The sequence below is a fragment of the Anolis sagrei genome, chromosome 2 (assembly GCF_037176765.1).
Source record: "Anolis sagrei isolate rAnoSag1 chromosome 2, rAnoSag1.mat, whole genome shotgun sequence".
NCBI lineage: Eukaryota > Metazoa > Chordata > Lepidosauria > Squamata > Dactyloidae > Anolis > Anolis sagrei.
In genome coordinates this window covers 183,800,076-183,823,769 of record NC_090022.1, presented here as the reverse complement: position 1 = coordinate 183,823,769, position 23,694 = coordinate 183,800,076, and the positions used below count along the sequence as shown (strand labels likewise).

The window sequence follows — 23,694 nt, the reverse complement described above, 5'->3', positions numbered from 1 at the left end:
TACGCAGAATGTCTTCATCAGAGAGTATGGAAAGTAGCTCATTTATAAGGCACGCCGAATGTGAACACAATCAGTGACAACCACCGAAAACAGTGGTTGAATGGTTTTTTTATTTATCGTGTCAGGAGCAAACCAATTGCATTTTTAAACAAACAAACAAACAAACAAAATATAAAGTTTGCAAGCTTGGTAGTTGATTAAATGTCATTTGACCAGTAGCTGGCCACTTGGAGTGCCTCTGGTGTTGCTATAAGAAGGTCCTCCATTGTGCATATGGCAGGGCTCAGGTTGCATTGCAGCAGGTGGTCAGTGGTTTGCTCTTCTCCACACTTGCATGTCGTGGATTCCACTTTGTAGCCCCATTTCTTAAGGTTGGCTCTGCATCTCATGGTGCCAGAGCGCAGTCTGTTCAGTGCCTTCCAAGTCACCCAGTTTTCTGTGTGCCCAAGGGGGAGTCTCTCATTTGGTATCAGCCATTGATTGAGGTTCTGGGTTTGAGCCTGCCACTTTTGGACTCTCACTTGCTGAGGTGTTCCAGTGAGTGTCTCTGTCGATCTTAGAAAACTATTTCTTGATTTAATTGATTTAGTTGAATGGGTGATGAAGTATATATGAAAACCACCCACTGTGTTTTGTTCACAAGTATCTCCAGGAATCACTCTGAAGAAAACCATGGTGTCACTAGGGGAAGGGTTGATGCCACACGAGCATCATCCTCGTGGCATCATTCTTGCAGCAGGCACTTGTCCCCTAACCAGGAGTTGCTTTTTGAGAAATGCCACAGTGTTGGGCTAGTGCCTGGTTCAGCACCAGGAGTTGAGGGAGGAAAGGAGATTGTGGCTGATGTGGACTTGGCCTGCTGAAAGAAAGGACTAGAAGCATGGGGAAACCCCATCACTTTCTCTGGCCACCTTGAGAAGGTGAAGGTTCACAGAGTCTACCCTGAGTGAGACAGCTATTTTGGTATCCAAACCTAAGGGATACACACACACCCCAAGCCCATAGTGACACCACTAGAAGAAAACTGCCTCACAGCATCTGCAGCAGAAGCTAGCATTACAATTACATGGCTTGAATAGGATCTTAGGCTATCATAAACATATTTACACTCCATGGTTTCAAAAAGCACCTTTTGGGGGTTAATATTTCCAGAATCCTCCACTCAGGACATTTATGATGGGAACTATAGTAACACTATGGAACATAATTTGAAAAAAAATGTGTTCTTGGTTTGAAGGTATTATGTCCTGTTTAATTGTGCAGTACTTACTTTGAAAGTAGTTGTTATCCTCCAGAAGCTTTGTTTTGTGGGACTGCCACACACTATGTGGAATTGGTTGAGACTCAATGAGATGTTCATTGAAAAACTATAGGAAAGTATGCTGTAGAACAGTGGTTCTCAGCCTGGGGTCCCCAAATGTTTTTGGCCTTCAACTTCCAGAAATCCTAACAGCTGGTAAACTGGCTAGGATTTCTGGTAGTTGTAGGCTAAAAACATCTGGGGACCCTAGGCTGAGAACCACAGCTGTAGAACGTCCCACAAAAACAAAGTTTTTTGCAGTATAATAACCCTTTTCAATGTTTTTATGATAGAACAAATGACATTGATAACTCAGGAACAAAAATTATGTTACATTCGGGTTTTTTTCAAGCTCTGACCACCCCCATTTTTGAAAGTAGTTTTCTAGATTCCTAAGTATTACATTATGACATAAAAAGTTTTTAAAAAGCAACAACTTCACAGCATCATCCTTACTGGAGCAAACTATAGGGAGCATACAACATCCCTATTAAAACAGTTTCATTGGCTGCTGATAAGTTGCCGAGCCAAATTCAAGGTGCAGGTCATGACCTATAAAGCCCCAAACGGTTCGGGTCCCGCCTATCTCCGCGATCACATCTCCTTCTATGAACAGGCACGAGCTCTAAGATCTTCAAGGGAGGTCCTCCTCTCTGTCCCACTACCATCTCAAGCACGGTTGGTGGGGACAAGAGAGAGTGCCTTCTCAGTGGTGCCCCCCCCCCCCCGTCTCTGGAACGCCCTTCCAAGGGAAATAAGACAGGCCCCATCCCTCCCCTCCTTTCGTAAGAGCTTGAAGACCTGGTGGTTTCAACAAGCCTTTGAAAATGACCAGTTCTAATTCAGCCCTACACATTGTCGAATATGGCCTTATTCTTCCTACCAATTACCCAGATCATTTCCTCTAATCGGCCCCGGAATGACCAGCCACAGACCCATACCTAATATTATTGCTGCCTGCCATAGCATTGCACTTAATTTCCGGGCCCCCTAGAATTTTTGGGCTTGCACAAACCTTGGCTGGGCCTTTTAAATTTTTTAATTGCCTTGAACAGGCAGGATTACTTTTAATATATGTTGTTATGGCGACAATTTTTAAGCTTATATTTTGTTTTGTTAATCTTATGGTTATGTTGTTTTTTTAACTTTGTATGTTTTGTGATGTTACCTGGGAACCGCTCTGAGTCCCCTCGGGGAGATAGAGCGGTATATAAACAAAGTATTATTATTATTATTATTATTATTATTATTATTATCTTTACTCCTGCTACCGCCACCATGATGGGTAAAGCACAAAGCAATCAATTACACCTTGTACTAAAAATGTGAAATGTGAAAGAAATAGTCAATAAGATAAACCTGCATTTGGTATTTTTTTTAAAGACACCCCACCTTTAAAAGTCCAAAAATTATTTAGAACCAATCTTTGGGGAAATTCTTAGAGAGACTTGATTTGCTCTTAAGTAAATCTTCCATATTTTGGTAGAGGTAGTAGTGGAGATTCTAAGGTGGGCAACGGTGCAAGAAAAGCAACCCCTCTGATAAAAGATGCATCTGTAAGCAGCCAAAGTTGGACACATGCTTCATGCCTCTGCTCTGCTTAGAGCTGAGAAGGAAAGTCAGGAAATGTGTGTTGGGGGAAGATGAAAAAAAGAGGACAGATGAGGAGACAGAGAAGTTATAGGGGGTGGACAAAGACCAGCACTTACCAGTTCAGGCGGAGGGAGGGGCTGGCAGGATGATGGAACCTGGAATGAAGGGAAGAAAAGGAGAATGACAGTCCAGCTGTATCTCTTTACTGGGCTTCCAGGCCTCCCGGTCTCTCAGCATCCCACCACAAAATGAACTTTGCAATGACGTCCCCAGTAAGCCCTCCCTCCGCCCCCATAGTGCAAGTGGTGGTGGGGGGGGGGGGAGGAAAAAAAGGCCTCTTGCTCCGTTCCCTTGGCTGGAGACACACGATTGGCCTCTTTTCCCCATCAGGGTGTTTGCTTTGGCCTGGGGCTAAGCCCTTCCAAGGACGGCGGTGTGCACATAGGCTGCGATTCATCGTGGCCAGGAGGCAGCAGAGCCAGTGGAGAGGTGGGATGGGGGCTAAATATAGAGAAACATAAACAGGCAGCACCCCACTCAAAGGAGAGCACAGTAGGTCCATTCAGCCTGGCCGGCTCCACCGCCTCACCTTGCTCAATGGCCTTTGCATCCCTGGGTGACCCATAAGCCAAGAGGGAGGTTCAAAGCGCACATCCCTTCACCATCCACAGCCATTCTGGGGTTCATAAAGGACAGTGTCACTCCGCAGCCAAGCATAGGAATGAGGATATCTCAGCAGGACTTTGGGTTGTTTTTCTCCTGCTGCCTGCCTTGTTAACTCTTACCCCGGTTCTGCCTGTTTGCTAGCTTTCTCTCTATCCTGTCAATATATCCCACACACCAGGAGAAAAAAACAGCGTGCAGTTCAGAGTGAAATCGCAAACATATGCAAACAATTCTGGATGGCCATCGTGTTTGTGTAAGTGCAAAACTATTTCGGGAGGGGACAGTTTGGACCAAAGACGCATCCAAGAATCGATGTGCTTTTTGCTTTCCTGGCAATCACTTGTCTCACACTTTCCCACTGCAAACACCACATGTATGCACAGCTTCCTCTCCCCATGGATTTCTACATATGTTTGCAACAGGAATACAAAAAAAAATAAAAATTAAATGTGAACTTGAAAAATGATGTCACAAATCTAAGTAGAAGAGTTGTTTACTAGGCAACTGTATCCGCTCAGATATCCATTTGCTTCTAATTAGAACACCAAAGCATTCAGCAATGTGTGTAAAAGACCAGTGGGTGAAAAGAGGAAGATTTTCCCCCTATAGTATGTACAATCAAGTTTAGCATCCTGATGATAGGTCTGCAGTTGCACACTCTCTAACATTTCATAATTGGAAATCAAACCACATGTAGCAAGGGACAACAAAGTGTGGTCAAAATGGCAAAAAACATTAATAAAGACAAACATATATGAAGAGAGGCTGCAGCAGTTTGCTTTTGCCTGGGCAAACTGGGAAGAATAAGAGTCTCCCTTTCTCTATGCTTGATTTATACATGACAGCCATGTATAAATATGTGATAGGAAGTCACAGGGAGGAGTGAACAAGCTTGTTTTCTGCTGCCCTAGAGACTAGGATACGGAACAATGGCTCCAAACTACAAGAAATGAGATTTCATCTGAACATTAGGAAGAACTTCTTGACTGTGAGAGCTGTTCAGCCGTGGAACTCTCTGTCCCAGAGTGTGGTAGAGACTCCTTATTTATTTATTTATTTATTTAAAACTTTTATATCCCGATCTTCTCACCTCCATAGAGGGACTCACGACTGGCTTACAGCAAGGATTCAATGCTACTAATACAAGTTAAAACATCATATATCAATACAAGATTAAAATACATATAGATAAAATACATATATACCAAATTGCCAAGGTAAAATCATGTTCAACTCATTCTGCATACGTGGTCACTCACTTTGGTCTGTAACCAGCCTCAGCCATTATTCTGGGAATGCTTCATTTCACTAGCCTCCTGAAGGACAAGAGAGAGGGGCAGATCTAATCTCACTCAGGAGAGAGTTCCATAGCCGAGAGGCCACCACAGAGAAGGCCCTGTCTCTCGTTCCCTCCAAACTCGTTTGCGAAGGTGGTGGGACCGAGAGCAGAGCCTCTCCAGAAGATCTTAACGTCCTTGATGGTTCCTAGGGGAGAATACGTTCAGACAGGTAAACGGGGCCAGAACCCTTCTTTGGAGGCTTTTAAACAGAGGCTGGATGGCCATCTGTTGGGGGTGCTTTGAATGTGATTTTCCTGCTTCTTTGCAGGGGGTTGGACTGGATGGATGAGGTCTCTTTCAACTCTATAATTCTATAAATCTAGAGGGAATTCCTTTGCATTTTGAGCTCAGTTTGCAGAACCCCTTGAAATGTCAAGGGAGGAAAGCTCTGATGACAACACAAGGTGGAGTCCCTAATTATATCATTAAGAATATTAAGGGTCAATCATTGTTGTATGAGGATATCCTTCAAATACAGTAAAAGGCATCAAGTGTAACAAATGGAAAAAAAAACAAACAAGAAACACTTTTTCAAGGCAGCACTTTTTGTGGCGAAATATTTTTCCCAATCATTCTATGGATTAGAACCTGAGATCTGAGAACCTTATTTATCTTCTATGCATATAGCACTAAATGAAAAATGTAGAATAATCACAGGATGTCTTAAACCTACACCTGCTGATTCACTCTATAAGCTAGCTAGCATTGACCCCCATCAATGTGCGACAGGAAGTTGCTGCCAAGTGCGAGAGAAATAAGATTGAATTCTGTGAAAGCCACCCACTGCATGACTCTCAGCCTCTTCCCAGTAGAGTCAAAATCAAGGAAAAGTTTCATGAGCACCACAACTCCTCTAAATGTTTCCCCATCAACAGTAAGAATATCCCTGTGGACAGTAAAATCAGGCAATCCCAATTGGATGGCCCCCCACGAGGGTCTTCCTCTAGGGGCAAACCAAGAATGGTCAACTTGGAAGTCCCTGAACAGACTCAGAAGTGGATCAAAAAACAGACTTAGAAGTGGGCAGATCAAAAGACAGCCTGTCAAAATGGCACCACCTAGAAGAATCTCCCACCTTGTGTGACTGTGGAGTAGAACAAACAACTCCGCATCTGTATGCTTGTCCACAATGCCCTGCCTCATGCACAGAGGAAGAACTGTTTAAAGCTACAGACAATGCAGATAGTGTTGCCCATTTTTGGTCCTAAATTATTTAGCCACTTGTGCTCTCTTTATTTTATCAGTTTTAAACATATTTATTTATGCAATGTTTTTGACACGAAATAAATAAATACATTCTATGCATGCTGAACAGGAAATCAGAGGGGGAGGAGAGAGAATGAGATTTCCACACAAATGCATCTTTATAACTATCATTAGACACATATAATCTGTACTTTTGTGTTGAAACAAGTAGAAAGGCTTCTTGGCGAAAACAAAACAAACAAAAAAACCCTGCTTTAATCTATTCTGTCGATCAAAGTAGATCCTGTCTTATTTCCATCAGAGGCTGGATCTACACTGCCCTATACTGCAGTTTCAGAATGCAGATTAACTGCTTGAACTGAATTATATGGCAGTGTAGAATCATACAATCCAGTTCAATACAGTTAATTCTGAAACTGCATTTTATGGCACTGTAGATCCAGCCTTGTATATACTCTTTCTACAAGTGATCTACAAGTGATCACAAGGCTGAAGAATCTGTCAACAGAACATGGGAAACTGTCCATTCCTTATTAAGGGCAGATCCTCCAAGATACATCCCTAAGCAGTACATGAAAGATGCGCAGGTAATAGTCTGAGGTGTTGAGGTTACCTTGTGTATCACACATTAGATACAAGTATCCCATACAGGAAACCTGTGGGAATAGTTCAGTAATTAAATGTCCTTTGAGCACTATTATTCAAAGCAAGGACACTTTCAAATTGAGGGTTGTCCTCTATGTTCAAATCCAGGGAGCAGCGTGAGCTCCTGCTGTTAGCCCCAGCTTTTACCAACCTAGCAGTTTGAAACCATGCAAGTGTGAGTAGATCAATAGGTACCACCTTGGTGAGAAGGTAATAGTTCTTCATGCAGTCATGCTGGAGACGTCTACGGACAATGCCAACTCTTTGGCTTAGAAATAGAGTTGAACACCCCCCCCCCCCCGAGTTGGACACGACTAGACTTAATGTCAGGGGAAAACCTTTACCTTTTACCTATATGAAATAAGACATTAGGGCCATTCTAATGAATGACAAGGTATGGGGAAATGGGACTTAAATCTGAATTGCAGTTGCCACTGTTAATTCCTCATTAACACTTTTGTGCAGGCCAGTTTAACACATTTGCAGGAAATATGTTGGACATGTAGCAACATTCACAAGGACTCAAAAGCCACAGTGATACGTTTATTGGTTCAATTCCAAAGCATAAAACACATCACAATGCTTTGAAAGAAGAAACTAGAAGGCTAGCCTGAAAATTGCCAGGTCACAGACTTTTGCTAAAGCCAACCATCATCACAGTTTGAAATTACACCATGCATGGGCAAGGATACAATTAAGCAAGTAGGCACCATCAAAAGGGGTGTATGTGGGATGTACTTACAATGTTTTGCCAGCATATGGAAAGGTTATTTTCCAAAATCCTAGAAATTGCATATCAAAAAGTACATCTCCCAAACTTTAAAAAAATCCAAGTGATAGGCTGGTAGATGCTTATTTTGTTGAACTCTAGACAGACAGCTTAAATCTTGATATTATTGTTAGTACCATTACCTGCAAGGCACCTAAAACGGACTGTGAAAGTATTGGGCATCTCAGTTTGCCAGCACTTGTCTCTCAAAGACTGACTTTTCATACAAAGGACGGTCCCGCACTTTCCTCCTAGGATACCTTGGCAACAATCCTGTGAGGGAGGTTACCATTTATTACTCTCCTCCATGTTGCACACCTCCAACATTTCGCAAATGAAGACAGACACACATATGGCCAAGCAACAGAGCATGATCAAGAAAGGGAAAGTTTTCTTGAGCATGCTCTGTTGCTTGGCCACATGTGTGTCCAAGCAACAGAGCATGAGCAGGAAAAAAAAAGACAAGTTTGGAGAAGCTGCAGCAGTTTGCTTTTGCCTTGAGCCAACTTTGAAGAACTACAGTCCCCGGTTCCTTCTCCTCTCTCCTCTGCTGAGTTAATTTTGAATTGAATTATATGGTCAGTGGAGACTCATAAAATGCAGTGGTGCAATGGGGTCAACCCTTGTGCCAGCAGGACTGCTGACTGAAAGGTTGGAGATTCGAATCCAGGGAGTGGAGCGAGCTCCCCTGTCAGCTCCAGCTTCCTATGTGGGGACATGAGAGACAGGCATGTAGCCGGGGGGGGGGGGGGGGGGCTCGGGGGGCTTCAGCCCCCCCCCCCCGAAATTCTCATGGTGGTTCGCGAAAAGGCCTTACTGGTGCATTATTTAAACTGTTATGTTTATTCCTATCATGATCTGATCACCATACTCAATATATCCCATATGCATGGGGGTATTGGGGTAATGATACAAAAGGTTTGCTAGGCTAGACCCTCTTTCACTCAGACTCAGCCTCCCCCCCCGAAACGAAATCCTGGCTACGGGCCTGATGAGAGAGGCCCCCCACAAGGACAGTAAAACATCTGGGTATCCCCTGGGCTATGTCCATGCAGACAGCCAATTCTCTCATAGAAGAAGCAACTTGCAGTTTCTCAAGTCACTCCTGACACGAAAATATATATATATAATGCAGTTTCACACACACACCAGTTTAACTACATTGAACTGCATTACATGAGACTACATGGAACATCTAATACAGTTTTAAACTGCATTACATGGAAGTGTAGAAGAGTTGGTTTCGCTTTGAACTCAATTTGCAGCAACTAAAGTAAAAGAGACAAGTGGGAGAAATTGAGACATTTTAGAAGGAGCTGAAAATGTGGGACAACAAAGAATTACTTGGCAGTGACAGTCCCAGGCCTCATCTACACTACATTGCCATACAATCCAGTTTCAGAATGCAGATTAACTGCACTGAACGGGATTATATGGCAGTGTAGACTCATATAATCCAATTCAATGTGGTTCAGTCTGCATTACATGAGTCTACACCAGTGGTTCTCAACCTGTGGGTTCCCAGATGTTTTGGCTTACAACTTCCAGAAATCCCAGCCAGTTTACCAGCTGTTAGGATTTCTGGGAGTTGGCGGCCAAAACATCTGGGAACCCACAGGTTGAAAAGTACTGGTCCACACTGCAGTTCAAACTGGATTATACGGCAGTGTAGATGAGGCCTGGGATGTCACTGCCAAATCAGACAGTTGGAATGTCATAACCTATCTACCTGCTTTTGGCACATTGTGTTTTAGGAATCTATATGTTTGAACAGTGGAATGACATACAAGGATTTTGGCCACATGGAGGACTCAAGAGTTAAGAAGCTTAGGAATGACTAAACCCAGCTATCTATTGCTCTATTCCATCTTTAAAAAAATATTTTATGCTGCCATTGGCATAAAGGGGAAATTCAAATTTCAGTTTGAATTAATTGAAGGAGGAAAAAATGCAATCATTAAAATGCCAAACAATTTTGTGTCAGCATAACTACTTTCTGCCAAAACTCAAGCTGCAATATATTTGTTGGTCTTTAAAGGTCACAAGACTCCTTCTTGTTTTTGCAGCCTAACACAGCTAACACTTGCAATATTTCTTGTTATTAGCTTTTGTAATCTAGAGTCTGTTTTATCAGGTGCAGGAAGCGCTATCCTCAGTTGGCAGGTTTACACGGTACAGCAAGAAAAATGTAAACGGTAGGCTTCAAGTGGTTGGGAAAAGCACGAAAGCAAAGTTTACAGGCAAGCAAAAGAAGGATAAATGATAACTTACATAATCATGTGGCTGTTCACTCTGCTGGAGCTGCACATAATTAAGCTCTGCTGAATTGTCACAGGGGGTAATTCTGACTTTTCACGACCATTTCAACTCACTGTTTACTATGTTTCTCAGCTCTCCAATCTCACATATATATTTAACGCAACAGCTGAGGCAAACATTTCATGAATCCGATACGGTAAAAGGGAGATCACAAAAGCTTATGTCACAGGGAATCTATTAGTTTTTAGCATACCACAAGAAAAAATGTTAATGCTGTAGACAGGGACCCTTTCACACTACACAATTATACCACTATTTGTTGTTGTTGACTGCCATCCAGTCAATGACAACTTACGGTGACCTCATGATGAGAGACCTCAAAGGGGGCAGTTTGATACCATTTGAACTGCCATGTCTCAGGGCCCCATATAACTCAGAATATCAAAGCAGAAAATCCCACAATATCTGTTTTGAACTGGGTTATCTGAGTTCACACTGCCATATATCCCAGTTCAAAGCATATAATTGGGATTTTATTCACTTGTGTGGAAGGGGCCTCAATACTATGGAATCAAGGGAGTTGTAGTTTTACAATATCTGTTGCCTCCTCCTTAATATCATAGAATCGTAGAGCTGTGTGATGGCGTGAGTGGTGCCACCTGTGTGTAGAACTTTAAAGTGCAAAGGTTTAAACTGTATAACATGCCCATACTTGCTTATTTTGTAAATGTATATTTGGATTGATTGGTTATTTATAACTGTCACTCAATGTGCACCAGTTATATTGCTTCCTCAGCTCAATTGTTTGGCTCCACGCCTTCCTGGAGGAGGGCAGAGCTTTTCCTTTTTCATTCTACCATCAAACTTTCTATCAGATAGACGTGAGAAAGAGACTTGGCTCTAAAGCCCTTAATTAAGTTACCTCTCATCACCAATTCTAAGGTTTTTACCCTTGGGACTCATACTTCATGTCCAGATCGCCCTGGACAATGTTGAGGAGACCCAAGTACCTTCAAACCGGTCCTTTGGCATCAAAAGGAAGACTCTGTGCCTTCAACATAGGCCATTGGACTGGGGGTTGTGTTTGTTCCGACCTTCACAGCCATTGAGAAAAGAGGGAACAGGAAAAGCTTCTCAGCTGCAAAATCTCCTTGGACCCAAGACAACCAGAGACTGTAATGTATATTTCCTTTACCCCCTTTGAAACTTCCAGCTTATTGCCTTAAAGGGATAACTCTTTGTGGACAATAAAACCTATTTTGAGTTATCTACAGCGTTTTGGTCCTTGGGAGTTCCAGTTCTTTAAAGGAAGGCAAGAAGCAATCCCCTGGGGGAAAGGTGTCATGTCTATGTCTCTTTCACTAAGAGTTATAGCCCCCAGGCAACAGCCTAAGCTGGAAGAAACCACAAGAGCCTTCCAGTCCAACTCTCATAACATGCAGGAACATAATTAAAGCACTCCTGACAAATGGTCATCCAGCCTCTGCTTAAAAAGCTCCAAAGAAGGTGATTCCACCATGCTCCAAGCAGCATATTGCACTGCTGAATTGCTTTTACCTACAGGAAGTTTTTCCTAATTGTGGGTGTCTTCTGCGTATCATATGGTGCCAGGCCCGTAGCCAGGATTTCGATTCGGGGGGGGGGGGCTGAGTTTTTTTCAGGGGGGGGTTCAGGGGGGGGGTGAGTCTGAGTGAAAGAGGGTCTACCCTAGCAAACCTTTTGTATCATTACCCCATAACCCCATATTGAGTATGGTGATCGGATCATGATATGAATAAACGTAACAGTTTAAATAATGCACCAGTAAGGCCTTTTCATGAACCACCGTGAGAATTTCGGGGGGGGGGGGGGGGGCTGAAGCCCCTCAACCCCTCCCCCCGGCTACATGCCTGTATGGTGCATATCATATGGTGTCATCTACATATCTGTTTAGCATTAGGAATCCAATAATGGCCATGGTTCCACCTATGGGATATGGAGCTTTGTAGCTTGGTCAGAAACACCAGTAAAGCTTCCTGGTTGAGAAGTCTAAGGGCCAGTCCCAATCAGCTGCCAATTCCAGGACTGAGTAGGATAGTAGCTAAAGTGACATCATATTTCTGTAGTTATATAATGCAAAATTATTATTATTTTTATTATACTACATTTATACCCCACCCTTCTCACCCCAATGGGGGACTCAGGGCAGCTTACAGACCATGGCATACAATGCCGCATTACACATATAATAATAAACATAACATATCAATTTAAACAATTAGCATATCAATTTAAACATACAGTAATAAGCATGATATATCAATTGAACAATTCAAATATAAATACAATAAAAAAGATAAAAAAGCTTAAAAAGCTTTTTAAAGGCCCTTAACTCTCAGGACATGGAGAGCAATTAAGGTTGCCATGCAGTTCAATCCTTTTTTTAAAAGTTTTTTTAAAATTTGCATATTTCTCAAAAAGAACAATTCAGAACAACTGCACTGTGCCTTTTTTAAAAAACGCAAAACCAGTTCCACTACACCAGGGTTTCTCGACGTTCCTAATGCTGCGACCCCTTAATACAGTTCCTCCTGTTGACCCCCAACCATAACATTATTTTCATTGCTACTTCATAACTGTGATTTTGCTGCTGTTATGAATTGTAATGTAAATATCTGATATGCAGGATGTACTTTTATTCACTGGACCAAATTTGGCACAAATGTTTGATACACCCAAATTTGAATACTGGTGGGGTTGAGCGGGATTGATTTTGTCATTTGGGAGTTGTAGTTGTTGGGATTTCTAATTCACCTACAATCAAAGAGCATTCTGAACTCCACCAGCGATGGAATTGAACTTGGCACACAGAACTCCCCTGACCAATAGAAAATTGGGAAGGGTTTGGTGGGCATTGCCCTTGAGTTTTGAAGTTGTAGTTCACCTACACAAAGAGAGCACTGTGGACTCAAACAATGAAGGATCTGGACCAAACTTGGCATGGATACTCAATATGCCCTATTGTGAACACTGGCACAGTTTGGGGAAAAACAGACCTTGACATTTGAGAGTTGTAGTTGCTGGGATTTATAGTTCACCTATAATCAAAGAACATTCTGAACCCCACCAACGATAAAATTGGGCCCAACTTCCCACACAGAACAGAAAATTCTGTGTTTTCTGGTGGTCTTTGGTGACCCCTCTGACACCCCCTCACGACCCCTCCAGGGGTCGCGACCCCTAGGTTGAGAAATGCTGCACTACACGCACACACTGTTATAACAGAGGTGTGCTTTATAAGTTTTGATGGGAAGCATCCAAATTGGTTAAAAGTCACACATCTCTGCCAACTTTCCTTTGACTCCCACCTACTGCGCCTTTGGTTGTGCCCCTGTGTTATTAATTACATTCAAAATCCACTGAGAGCCTACCCATATCCAAATCCAGATACTCAGCCAAAAAAAGTTCCCCATCTATGCTACACATGATTGCCAAGGCAAACATAACACAGGTGATGCGTGAATGTATTGCACGTCTTACTGGTCTATCCAAGGCAGCTACAGGGGTGGCCTGGCTTGCATTGGATTGGGGCCAGTCTTTGCCAGATGCACATCGCATGGCCCAAATCCAAATCAATGAAGCAGGTGAAGGCATCTCAGTGCAACATGCCTAGCTAGATCAGATGCACTTTCGACAGTTCAGACGATTTACTTCCCAGCCATGCTAGCCATTCATCTGGAGCAGACAAAAAGAATGTCTAGTTGAGCAGGACAAAGAAGAGTTGGTTGTTGTTGTTTTAAAAACTTAAATGATTAAGAATGAAATGATTGAGTAGGCTAGTTGTACACATTTTGTGGCCAATGGTTTTGGAGGACCTCTTGCAAACCTACAAGAGACAAGTCTTAAGGGTTTCCTCCTTGACTAAGGGAGGGGAAAACAAAGTGTAGTCCTTGAAAACTCTCAAAGTCCCCCAGCTCCCTAAATTTGATGGGCAAATGTCCTACCAAATGGCTCAAAAAGGTATAAAACAGAAAGGTTTAACTCCTCAAATCCCCTAGAAATCCTGCCAGAAATGCCACCTCCCTCCATCACTATCCAAATTTGAAATCAGAAGTGATGTTACTTCCAATTTCAATTCTGGCTGCTTTTTAAAGCAGTTCTGGCATGTGTTTAAGATATGTGGGGTCTCTAAGGAGGCATTGGAGTAGAAAAAAAGGGCCTGAAAAATATTTTTATTTTTTAATGGGCTTTGTGAGCTTTAGAGAGCTGGAGCAGCTTACTGGAAGAATGCAGGGTCAATAATTGTCAACCAATTCCTCTACAGTTTTCTTTTCCATGTCAGGAATGACTTGAGAAAACTGCAAGTTGCTTCTGGTGTGAGAGAATTCGCCATCTGCAAGGACGATTCCCAGGGGACGCCCGGATCTTTTGATGTCTTTACCATTCTGTGGGAGGCTTCTCTCATGTCCCTGTGTGGGAAGCCAAAGCTGAGAGAGGAGCTCATCCCACTCCCTGTATTCGAACTGGCAACCTGTCAGTCAGCAGTCCTGCCAGCACAATGGTTTGACCCATTGCATCACCGAGAGCTCCTCTTCTATAGCTGTCCGCTTCTGAATTAAAGCAGGGTGAACTCCCATCATATTTATTTAGAAATTTTATATTCCGTTCTTCTCTGCCCCCAGCTTCTGCCAACCTAGCAGTTTGAAAACATGGAAATGTGAGTAGATCAATAGGTACCGCTTCGGCGGGAAGGTAATGGTGCTCCATGCAGTCATGCCAGCCACAGGACACTGGAGGCACCTAGGGACAGCACCAGCTCTTTGGCTTAGAAATGGAGGCGAGCACCACCGCCCCCAGAGTTGAACACAGCCAGACTTAATGTCAAAGGGAAAACTTTACCTTTACTTAAAGAGTTTCCAATGTTGTTTTCTTCATATTTAATTTTCCTATCACCACTGTTGGGTTTTGTTTTATTGGGGAATTCTATGTAATGGAAGAAGGGAAAATCATGGCACAAATACATTCTCTATTCAAAATTTCCCTTTCTGATGCAGACCTTGGTGATATAAATTTCTGTCAGGAGTGTAGCTCTGGATGGGGACTGGAGGACATAAAATTTCCCTTCAGTCCCCAAAATTCCAGAATTGCAGATAATGAGATAATGGACATTTTTCACACTCAGAACTTCTATTTGCTATGTTTGCACCCTATTGGGAATTGTGCTTACCTTTTTTTCTTTTGGATGTAAACAATCATATTTCTAGATGTTCAACTTACATTATTGCAATGCCAAAAATGTGGGAACGGAGGGATAATTGTTGTAGCTTTTTTCGGGTTACATGGCCATGTTCTGGAGGCATTCTCTCCTGACTTTTCGCCTGCATCTATGGCAAGCATCCTCAGAGGTAGTGAGGGATAATTTCTTGGGAGAGAAGAATTCTTATTTGGGAGGGCAATGGGGTCACTGCAGCTATAGCCCTGCTTTTTTTTTTTTTTTTTGGATGACAAGAGTCCAGAATCCCCCAACCAGCATGGCCTGGATATTTCTAACCGTTTGGAAATATTAGTCTCTTGGAATACACGCAGGATTTTGGGTGCTATACTACAAAAGTAACTTTCCCAAACTCTGAGCTTTCAATTCTGTAGTTTTTTTCCTACCATGGCATGCTCCACTTCCTCTCACCTCCACCCCACAAATGTAGATACACTCACAGCTATAAACTTACCCCCCCCCCCCCCCACAATTCTGCCTCAATTCAACTATGGGAAATATTTGGGAAACATATGTACAGTGAAGGAAGTGTCTTTTTGCTGCCTATCACTCCTCCCCTGCTGCTTCTTCTTCCCGCAAGACCCAGCCTGGGAAAACATCTGGATCAGCCCCTGGGACAAAGAGGAGAGGTCACCAGGATGTGGGAAACTCTAGGAGAAAGTGAAACGTCAGCCCCACTAGCTTTGCTGGCCAACTATGCAGCTAATGGGCCTCACTGCCCGGTCAGCTGGGCTGCTTCTTAACAAAAGGAAGACATCATAATTTTAATGCATGTTGCATTGAGGAACCATAAGGTCAGAGAATTCTTGGGAGTGAGGAAGGGAGGCTTCTCTTATGAGCCACAGATGGAGGCTCAGAGTAAAGAAAGGGATCTCTCCAGTTAATCCTTGTGTCAATCACCAAGTCTGAGCTATCCTTGTCGCAGCTCTCTTCTTGGTTGGGAGGCAGGGTGGACTCTCTGCACTTGCAAAATAAGAAGGTGGCTGGATGGGCTGATATTCCAGGTAGCAAACTGTGTGAAAGAGTCATGACTTTCATATTCTTCCATATGTTATGCGAATCCATCAATCAATGATGTCTTTATTACAGTCAACAAACTATAAGGCAATTCCATAGTTAATACGTATATTCCATTTCTGTATATGAACCTACATGATCTTTTCGATCATCTGGAGAGGCCCTGCTCATGCTCCTGCCTCTCTCGAAGGCGCGATTGGTGGGGACGAGGGAGAGTGCCTTCTCGGTGGTGGCCCCCCGACTCTGGAACTCACTTCCCAGAGACATCAGACATGCCCCAACTCTGGCAGTCATTAGGAGGAGCTTGAAAACATGATTGTTCCAGTGTGCCTTCCCAGAATAAGGAAAATGCACTTTACTACTGCTTCAGGATTGACTGCACTCCCTCATTCTCTCTAAAAATCCTATCCCAATTATATCCTACCTAGTTCACATCAGCACTATTTTTTAATTTTAATTTATCACATTTGGCCCAGCCTTTGGTTTTAAATGTTTATATGTTACTGTTGATTGCTTATTGTCTATTTTGTTTATGTGGTTATGATTTATATTGCATTGATTGTTTATTGATGTTTTATTTTATTGATGTTCTGTTTATTGATGTATTGCGGGCTTGGCCTCATGTAAGCCGCACCGAGTCCCTTGGGGAAATGGTAGCGGGGTACAAATAAAGTGATATTATTATTATTATTATTATTATTATTATTATTATTATCTATATAATTGTTCCATGCAGTCATGCTGGCCACAAGACCTAGGAGGTGTCTACGGACAATGCAGGCTCCTCGGCTTGGAAATTGAGATGAACACCTCCCCCAGAGCCGGAGATGAGCACCGCCTCCAGAGCCGGAGATGAAAGGAGAAGCCTTTACCTTTGTCTGTTTATTTGTCTGTGCATTTGTGTTTCATTCTTTTAAAGGCATTTAATGTTTAATATTGAATTTTTTTCAAGGCAAGAATCACTGGGTTGTGTGTGTTTTCCAGGCTGTATGGCCATGTTCCCGACGTTTTGCCTGCATCTATGGCAGGTATCCTCTGGAACATGGCCATACAGCCCGGAAAACACACAACAACCAATTCAATGTTTGCCTGTGTCTGTATATATATTGGAATCTGTCCTGAGTCCCCTCGGGGAGATAGGGCAGGATACAAATAAAGTGTTGTTGTTGCAGCTATTATCATCATCATATATATAACTGTTTAAAAATCTAAAAGTAGGCTCTACACATTTGTGGGGTTTAGCTTTTGCAGATTTGATTACTGGCAAATTTGATGCATATTTTGTCCCTGGTAATCTTTAGGCCATTGAGCTCTTCTGGCAGAAGTTGATCACAGAGTCACACTGAAGGACCTAGAAATTCCCAGGAAAAAGACTTCTCTAGGCATTTTGTGGATCTTCCAGCATAATTCTATAATGGAAGAATACATAGGATCCAAGAGATGTGTTTTCTCAGATTTAAAAGATACAATTTGTATATGTTTTCCCCACTTTTATGAAGGCCTGGTACCCTTCATCCCAGTGAATGTGGAGGGTCAAGTGTAATCTGAGGGACCGCTTTCCACCATTAAAACTGCCAAGGTCCTCAAATTAGTTTCTGAGGCACTGCATGCAGGACTTGGACCCCATCTATACTGCCATATAATCCAGTTTCTGAATCCAGATTGTCTCCTTTGAGCAGGATTACATGCCAGTGTAGATCCAGCCTCCAAAGACTGGCAGACATTGAAGGCAGTGGTTTTTCAGCGGGAGGCTCACACATCAGGAATTTCTGTGTCCTAAAAGCACACATGGCTTTATCTTTGATCATTGTTACAAGGCCTTCAGGAACATGTTTCCCTGCATTCTTTCAAATGAGGCATGAGCAAGAGCATTGAATGCTTCTGCTTTGAGTTTTCTGTAATCAGAGAGTTCTATTTCTGTTATAACCACTGTGTTGATGTTGTTGTTGGTTTGGTTTTAATCATCGTTTCATAACCCACTATGGGAAGGCTTTGCCCTGAAGAGTGACATGTAAATATTTTAAGTTCCATTACAGAACAAAAAAAACCTGATAGTAGAAACTCGACACAGAATGGAAAAAGAAGAAGTCTTGAACTAGATCCTGCTCTGATTTTCTTCTAGCAGGGAATAGAAAACACACCCTTCCTTGGACCCCACATAGGTTTTGATGGGTTTTTAGAAATGTGAGGAAGAACATCAGGTTCTTGGTATCACCCTGTGAGCCAAAATGTGTGCAATTTCAAAAGCATTTTTCAGACTTGTGGAAACAAGCCAATCCACCCACTCTACTAGAAAGACAATAGTGACAGAATCACAAGGCAACGGCACATGAAAGGGAAACATCCAGATAGCTACCAAGGTTCTATATGGAAAACCTATATTCAAAGCACAGAAAAAATGCCCTTCTTTGCACAGTAACTCCCAGAACCTACAGCCATTACAGGGGATTATGGGAGTAGCCATCCCCAAAAGTAACATTCCCTAGTTCTAGGAATTTGTACTGAGCACAGAAGAATGCACTGGCTTTCAATTTTGAGTCTATCCCCAAAGCCTCCCATTGGAACAGCTTCCAACCAGCCAAAGTCCAAGGAAAGGCAATGAGATGTGAAGAGATCGCAACCAGGAAGCTGTGGAAGAGAATCACCCTGGACCAAATCACACAAGGACTAGTATGTACACCCAGAGGGAATGAGTATCTGCATGTACAAAGGGACAGAGTGACTTTCCAGCTTGAATGGTATATACCAGGCATGGGCAAACTTTGGCCCTCTGGGTGTTTTGGACTTCAACTCCCACAATTCCTAACAGCCCATGCCTGGTATATAGGCAAAACCCTCTACTCTGTCTTAGCCCTTTCCCCTTTTTTCAGAGGTAGCCGTTTTATTTAATTATTCAAAACACAATAGTAGAATCACAGAGGTTGCGTATAGTCACACTATAGGTCATTTTGTGGGAAGGTAGGAACTTTTGCTTCTCAATTATCCAACCTCCAGGGCAGCTACAGCCCATTTCCAAAGAGCAGCATCACATTTAAAATGAAGGGAGCATAAGCCAATCTTCTCCGCAACAACTGTGTGGTTTGTGTTACGTTAAGAATGTTGATAATGCAAATCGACACCGAAGCAGTGTGTGTGTGTGTATATATATACACACACACATATATATACACACACACTCATGTGTGTGTGTGTGTGTAAAATATATATATATATATATATATATATATATATATATATACACATACACACACACACACACACACACACACACACATTAAATATTTTTTCCACAACTGTGTTGGGGGAATGAAATAGTCTTCTCTATCTGATGTATACAGATTAATTAAAGGAGATGCCAAGGAAGCTGTTTTCAGGAAGGGTCTTCTAAAATCTGACAACAACGACCACCATCAACAAGAAGGCCCTATCTGTAGTGACTTGCTTTGAAAGAAAAACTGTAACTCTGTAGTTGAATACATGCTTGGTGTACAAAAGATTCTGAGTTCAAAGCAAACATATTCAAGCTGGGCTAAGAAGGAATCCTGCCTGCAACTTCTGAGTTGCCATTGGACAACTGTTTTGGTCTACATCCGGGGTTCCCAACCTGTGGGTCCCCAGGTGTTTTGGCCTACAACTCCCAGAAATCCCAGCCAGTTTACCAGCTGTTAGGATTTCTGGGAGTTGAAGGCCAAAACATCTGGGGACCCACAGGTTGAGAACCACTGGTCTAGAGATAGATGGATGGTGTGATCTGGCCACCTAATTGCTGAAGGCAAGCACACTTGTAAGATAAAGAACTTGAATACACCACCTAGTGAATCTAGGGAACATATAGACTCACACAAAAGTAATTACTCCTTCAGATAGCTTGGGAACAAGACAATATCTGTCCATACTGAGATCAGCGGTCCTAAAAAAGATGGGGATCCAAAAAATCACAGTTTTTCCAAAACAGTTCATATGAAGATGTATTCACAACTAAGTTTGGTCCAGATGCATTCCTCTTGGGCAGATGTATATGGGGATGGTCCTTCAGGTAACTTGGGAACTCAACTGTAGAAACCATGTATGTCTAGCTATCCTAAACCTTAGAAATAAAAACATAGGTAAGACCTTCCTGAAGGACACCAAAGGCTACAACGTCCAAACACTTTCTGCTGGTGGTCAGAAGACCCACACCAAGCATCAAGGTGACAGTCTTATCTTCTTATTTACCCCCAGCTCCTAATATCCAATGTAAATGATGGATTAGGACTGGAGAAAACTGGGATCCATTCATTACTAAGTCATATCACTTAATGGGCCATGTGGATCCAGTTATGCTTTTAGCCAGATGCAGAGCAGAGGAAAGGCTATTAATGGCATCTTAAGCGTATGTCACAAAGAGATATTGCCCACTCCACACCACCCAGCATATGTACATTTAGTTCAGTTAGTATGTTGACAACTCTATAAAGATGTAGCTTGATGAACAAATAATTAGAACACTAATATCTTCCTTTGCTTGTTACTCAATCATCTTGAATTGTCCAACCAACCCAATAAGCACTGGTCAACAATCCTGCCAGGGCCTTAGTGCCCCCGTGTGGAGAGGGGAAAAGGTACAACTCTGCCACAAGAACGTCAATATCTCCGACCCACCTGTTTTGAGGTGCCAATGCTATGCCCGTCCAGTTGCTGTACCCCATGATCTAGTGCAGTGAGTAGACCTACCGGCTTTTGCTGCTGCTCTGTATCCCAATCCAAGCGAGAGCATTCCAGATGAGGCATCAGCAATGCCAACTGAGAGAGTGAGATGGCTGTATTTTGGGGAAGGTGGAACTCAACCTATTTAACACTCCCAGGCTCTCAAAGCTTCTCCGCTGCTTTCTTCATGATCTCAAGGCTGTTCTTCTCTCCTCACACTCCGGCCCCTCCAGAGTTCCTCCCTGAAGCGATATCTCCTTTCCTGAGAGCAGAGCTGTGTTTTCAAGAAACGGCCACGGATCCTGTGATTTCAAAAACACAGTCCCGGAACAACAGCAGCCTGAAGTTAAGTGGCTTCTCTCCTCCAGCTGCAGCCCTTGGCCTGGGTCCAAGGCAAACTCAGCTCGGTAATTACACAACTCAGAAGAGCAGCTTAAAGGGCCAGGAGGTCTGGCTTTCGCAGGACGAGAGGGTCTACAGCCTCTGGGACCATCCCCATATACAGCTACCCAAGAGGAATGCATCTGGAACAAACTTGGGTGTGAATATATCTTCACAGGAAAAGTGGTGATGTTTCTGGATACCCATATTTTGGGACCACTGACCTCAGGGTGGGCAAATATTGCATTGCTTTCCATCCTGTTCCTATTCATGTGAAGAGGAATGACAAACTGGAAGCTTATATTGGAAAATACCCTTATCTACTTTAGAGATCGATCAGTAGTGTGATGTATGTGCCTTCGACTTTAGAAGATACAAAGAAGTATGGAAGAGATACAGAGAGAATAGCAGCTTTCTGGGCTACTAACAAACCTGGTTGGAAATTTCTACAAAGTGAAATGCTTCTAAACAATTGTACTGCCAGATCATAGTTTTCTGGTCTTAAGTTTCAGAGTCTGGACTTTCTTCTCTAGTCTTCAGAGCAAGGAGAAGGAATCTCAGGGTGAAAGCACTGTCTTGAAAAGTATGCATGTGTATTTATTTCCCTGATAGTTACACTTACATTGAATGGTAAAACATACATAGCACACCTGCCCCTCCACATTTGTAGGTTTTACTTTCCCAGATTTGATTATTCAAGGATTTGTTGAAATGTTCTATTTGGGAATGTCTAACTCCTCCAGTGTGACTCTATGTTCAACTTTGTTCTGTCACCTGGAGGACCTAGAGCAGTGTTTCTCAACCTGGGGGTTGGGACCCCTGGGAGGGTCACAAGGAGGTGTCAGAGGGGTCACCAAAGACTATCAGAAAACACAGTATTTTCTGTTGGTCATGGTCATTCTGTGTGGGAAGTTTGGCCCAATTCTATCAATAGTGAAGTTCAGAATGCTCTTTGATTGTAGGTGAAGTATAAATCCCAGCAACTACAATTCCCAAATGTCAAAGTATATTTTCCCTAAACTCCACCAATGTTCACATTTGGGCATATTGAGTATCCATGCCAAGTTTGGTCCAGATCTATCATTGTTTGAGTCCACAGTGCTCGGGATGTAGGTGAACTACAACTCCAAAACTCAAGGTCATTCCCCACCAAAACCTTCCAGTATTTTCTTTTGGTAAGGGGATTTCTGTGTGCCAAGTTTGGTTCACTCCCATCATTGGTGGTGTTTAGAATGCTCTTTAGTTGTAGGTGAACAATAAATCCCAGCAACTACAACTCCCAAATGACAAAATCAATTCCCCCCCCCCCCCAACTCCACCAGTATTCAAATTTGGGCATATTGGGTATTTGTGCCAAATTTGGTCCAGTGAATGAAAATACATCCTGCATATCAGATGTTTACATTACAATTCATGACAGTAGCAAAATTACAGTTATGAAGTAGCAATGAAAATAATTGTATGGTTGGGGTCACCCAAGCGTGAGTTATTGTATTAAGGGGTCGTGGCATTAGGAAGCTTGAGAAACACTGACCGAGAGATTTCTAGAGATGACAGCTTTCTAGGAATCTTTAGGCCCTCTGATGTAATTCTGTGATCAGCTTCCAGCAAAATTCAACCATAGAGCCATCATGGAAGACATAGAAACTCGTAGAAAAATGTTCTATCCAGCTCTATATATATGTGTGTGTGCGTGTGTGTGTGTGTTTTATTCCCTTTTACGTGGTCCCACAGCAAATGTGGGGGGCTGACTATATATCAAGCTTAATGACATTACCATGGACTTCATCTTTTAATGTCCCCAGAGCCTGGCATATCCATGACAACACAGGGGGCAAATCCCTAAATCTCAGGTTTTGTCTCCGAGACCTCAAAGCCTGGGATAGCTCTGATTTAACAACCCTAACATACATTGACAATATAAAGTTTCTTATCCCTCAAAGTTATGGGCTCCTAATAGACTGAGAGGTTCTATTAGCTATGTTCCAAAAAAGATACACATTGTTCAGCGGTCCCCTTAAGGTCATGCTGTCTGATCTGTACCTCCCAGCCAGGGCCTCTGCTCACATTCCTACTTTCTCGGAGTTGGACATGTCCAACTCTGGAGATCAGCCTTTCATTGTCCTTCAGATTTCACTCAGACTTGACTCAAAGCATTTGGAAAGAACTTGACATTTCCAAAGCTTGGGGAAACTATTGGCTTGGACACTCATTTGTATAATAAGGGTTTCCAATCACACGGAGAGGCTGCATTTTAGAAGATACTCCTACCTTCTTCAGATTACTAGTGGAGAGCAGTGATTGAATCCTACTCCTTACGTATTTATCTTAGTCCTGTCTTGATTGGACGTCTGAATAAGGTCTTATGTCAACTCAAACACAGTTCTCTTTACTAGAGGAAAAAAAGAAGGGGATTCCCAATCCATCATAACCATGGACCTTTCTGTCTAGGTTGGAGTCCAGCTTATCTGGAGGGCACAGAGGAGGGATGGAGATGTGTGTTATCTAAATTATAAGATCTTGATGAAATGTTTACACCAAAGCACCAGACAAACAATTCAGTCATGCAACTTTGTGTTTT

At 42.6% G+C, this 23,694-nt stretch overlaps 1 protein-coding gene across 6 annotated transcripts in view; it reads right to left on the bottom strand.

Annotated features, from left to right (window-relative positions):
* TNS2 (tensin 2) overlaps window positions 1–23,694 on the bottom strand; it is a 182,533-nt gene that overhangs the window by 59,475 nt on the left and 99,364 nt on the right. For 5 of the 6 annotated variants that reach the window (XM_060763022.2, XM_067464233.1, XM_060763024.2 and 2 more), the window contains exon 4: window positions 3,010–3,048. In XM_060763022.2, the coding sequence (XP_060619005.2) occupies window positions 3,010–3,048 (39 nt within the window). Of the gene's footprint in view, window positions 1–3,009; window positions 3,049–20,759; window positions 21,087–23,694 lie in introns of those variants that run through there. The other variant, XM_060763026.2, reaches the window with a different exon arrangement.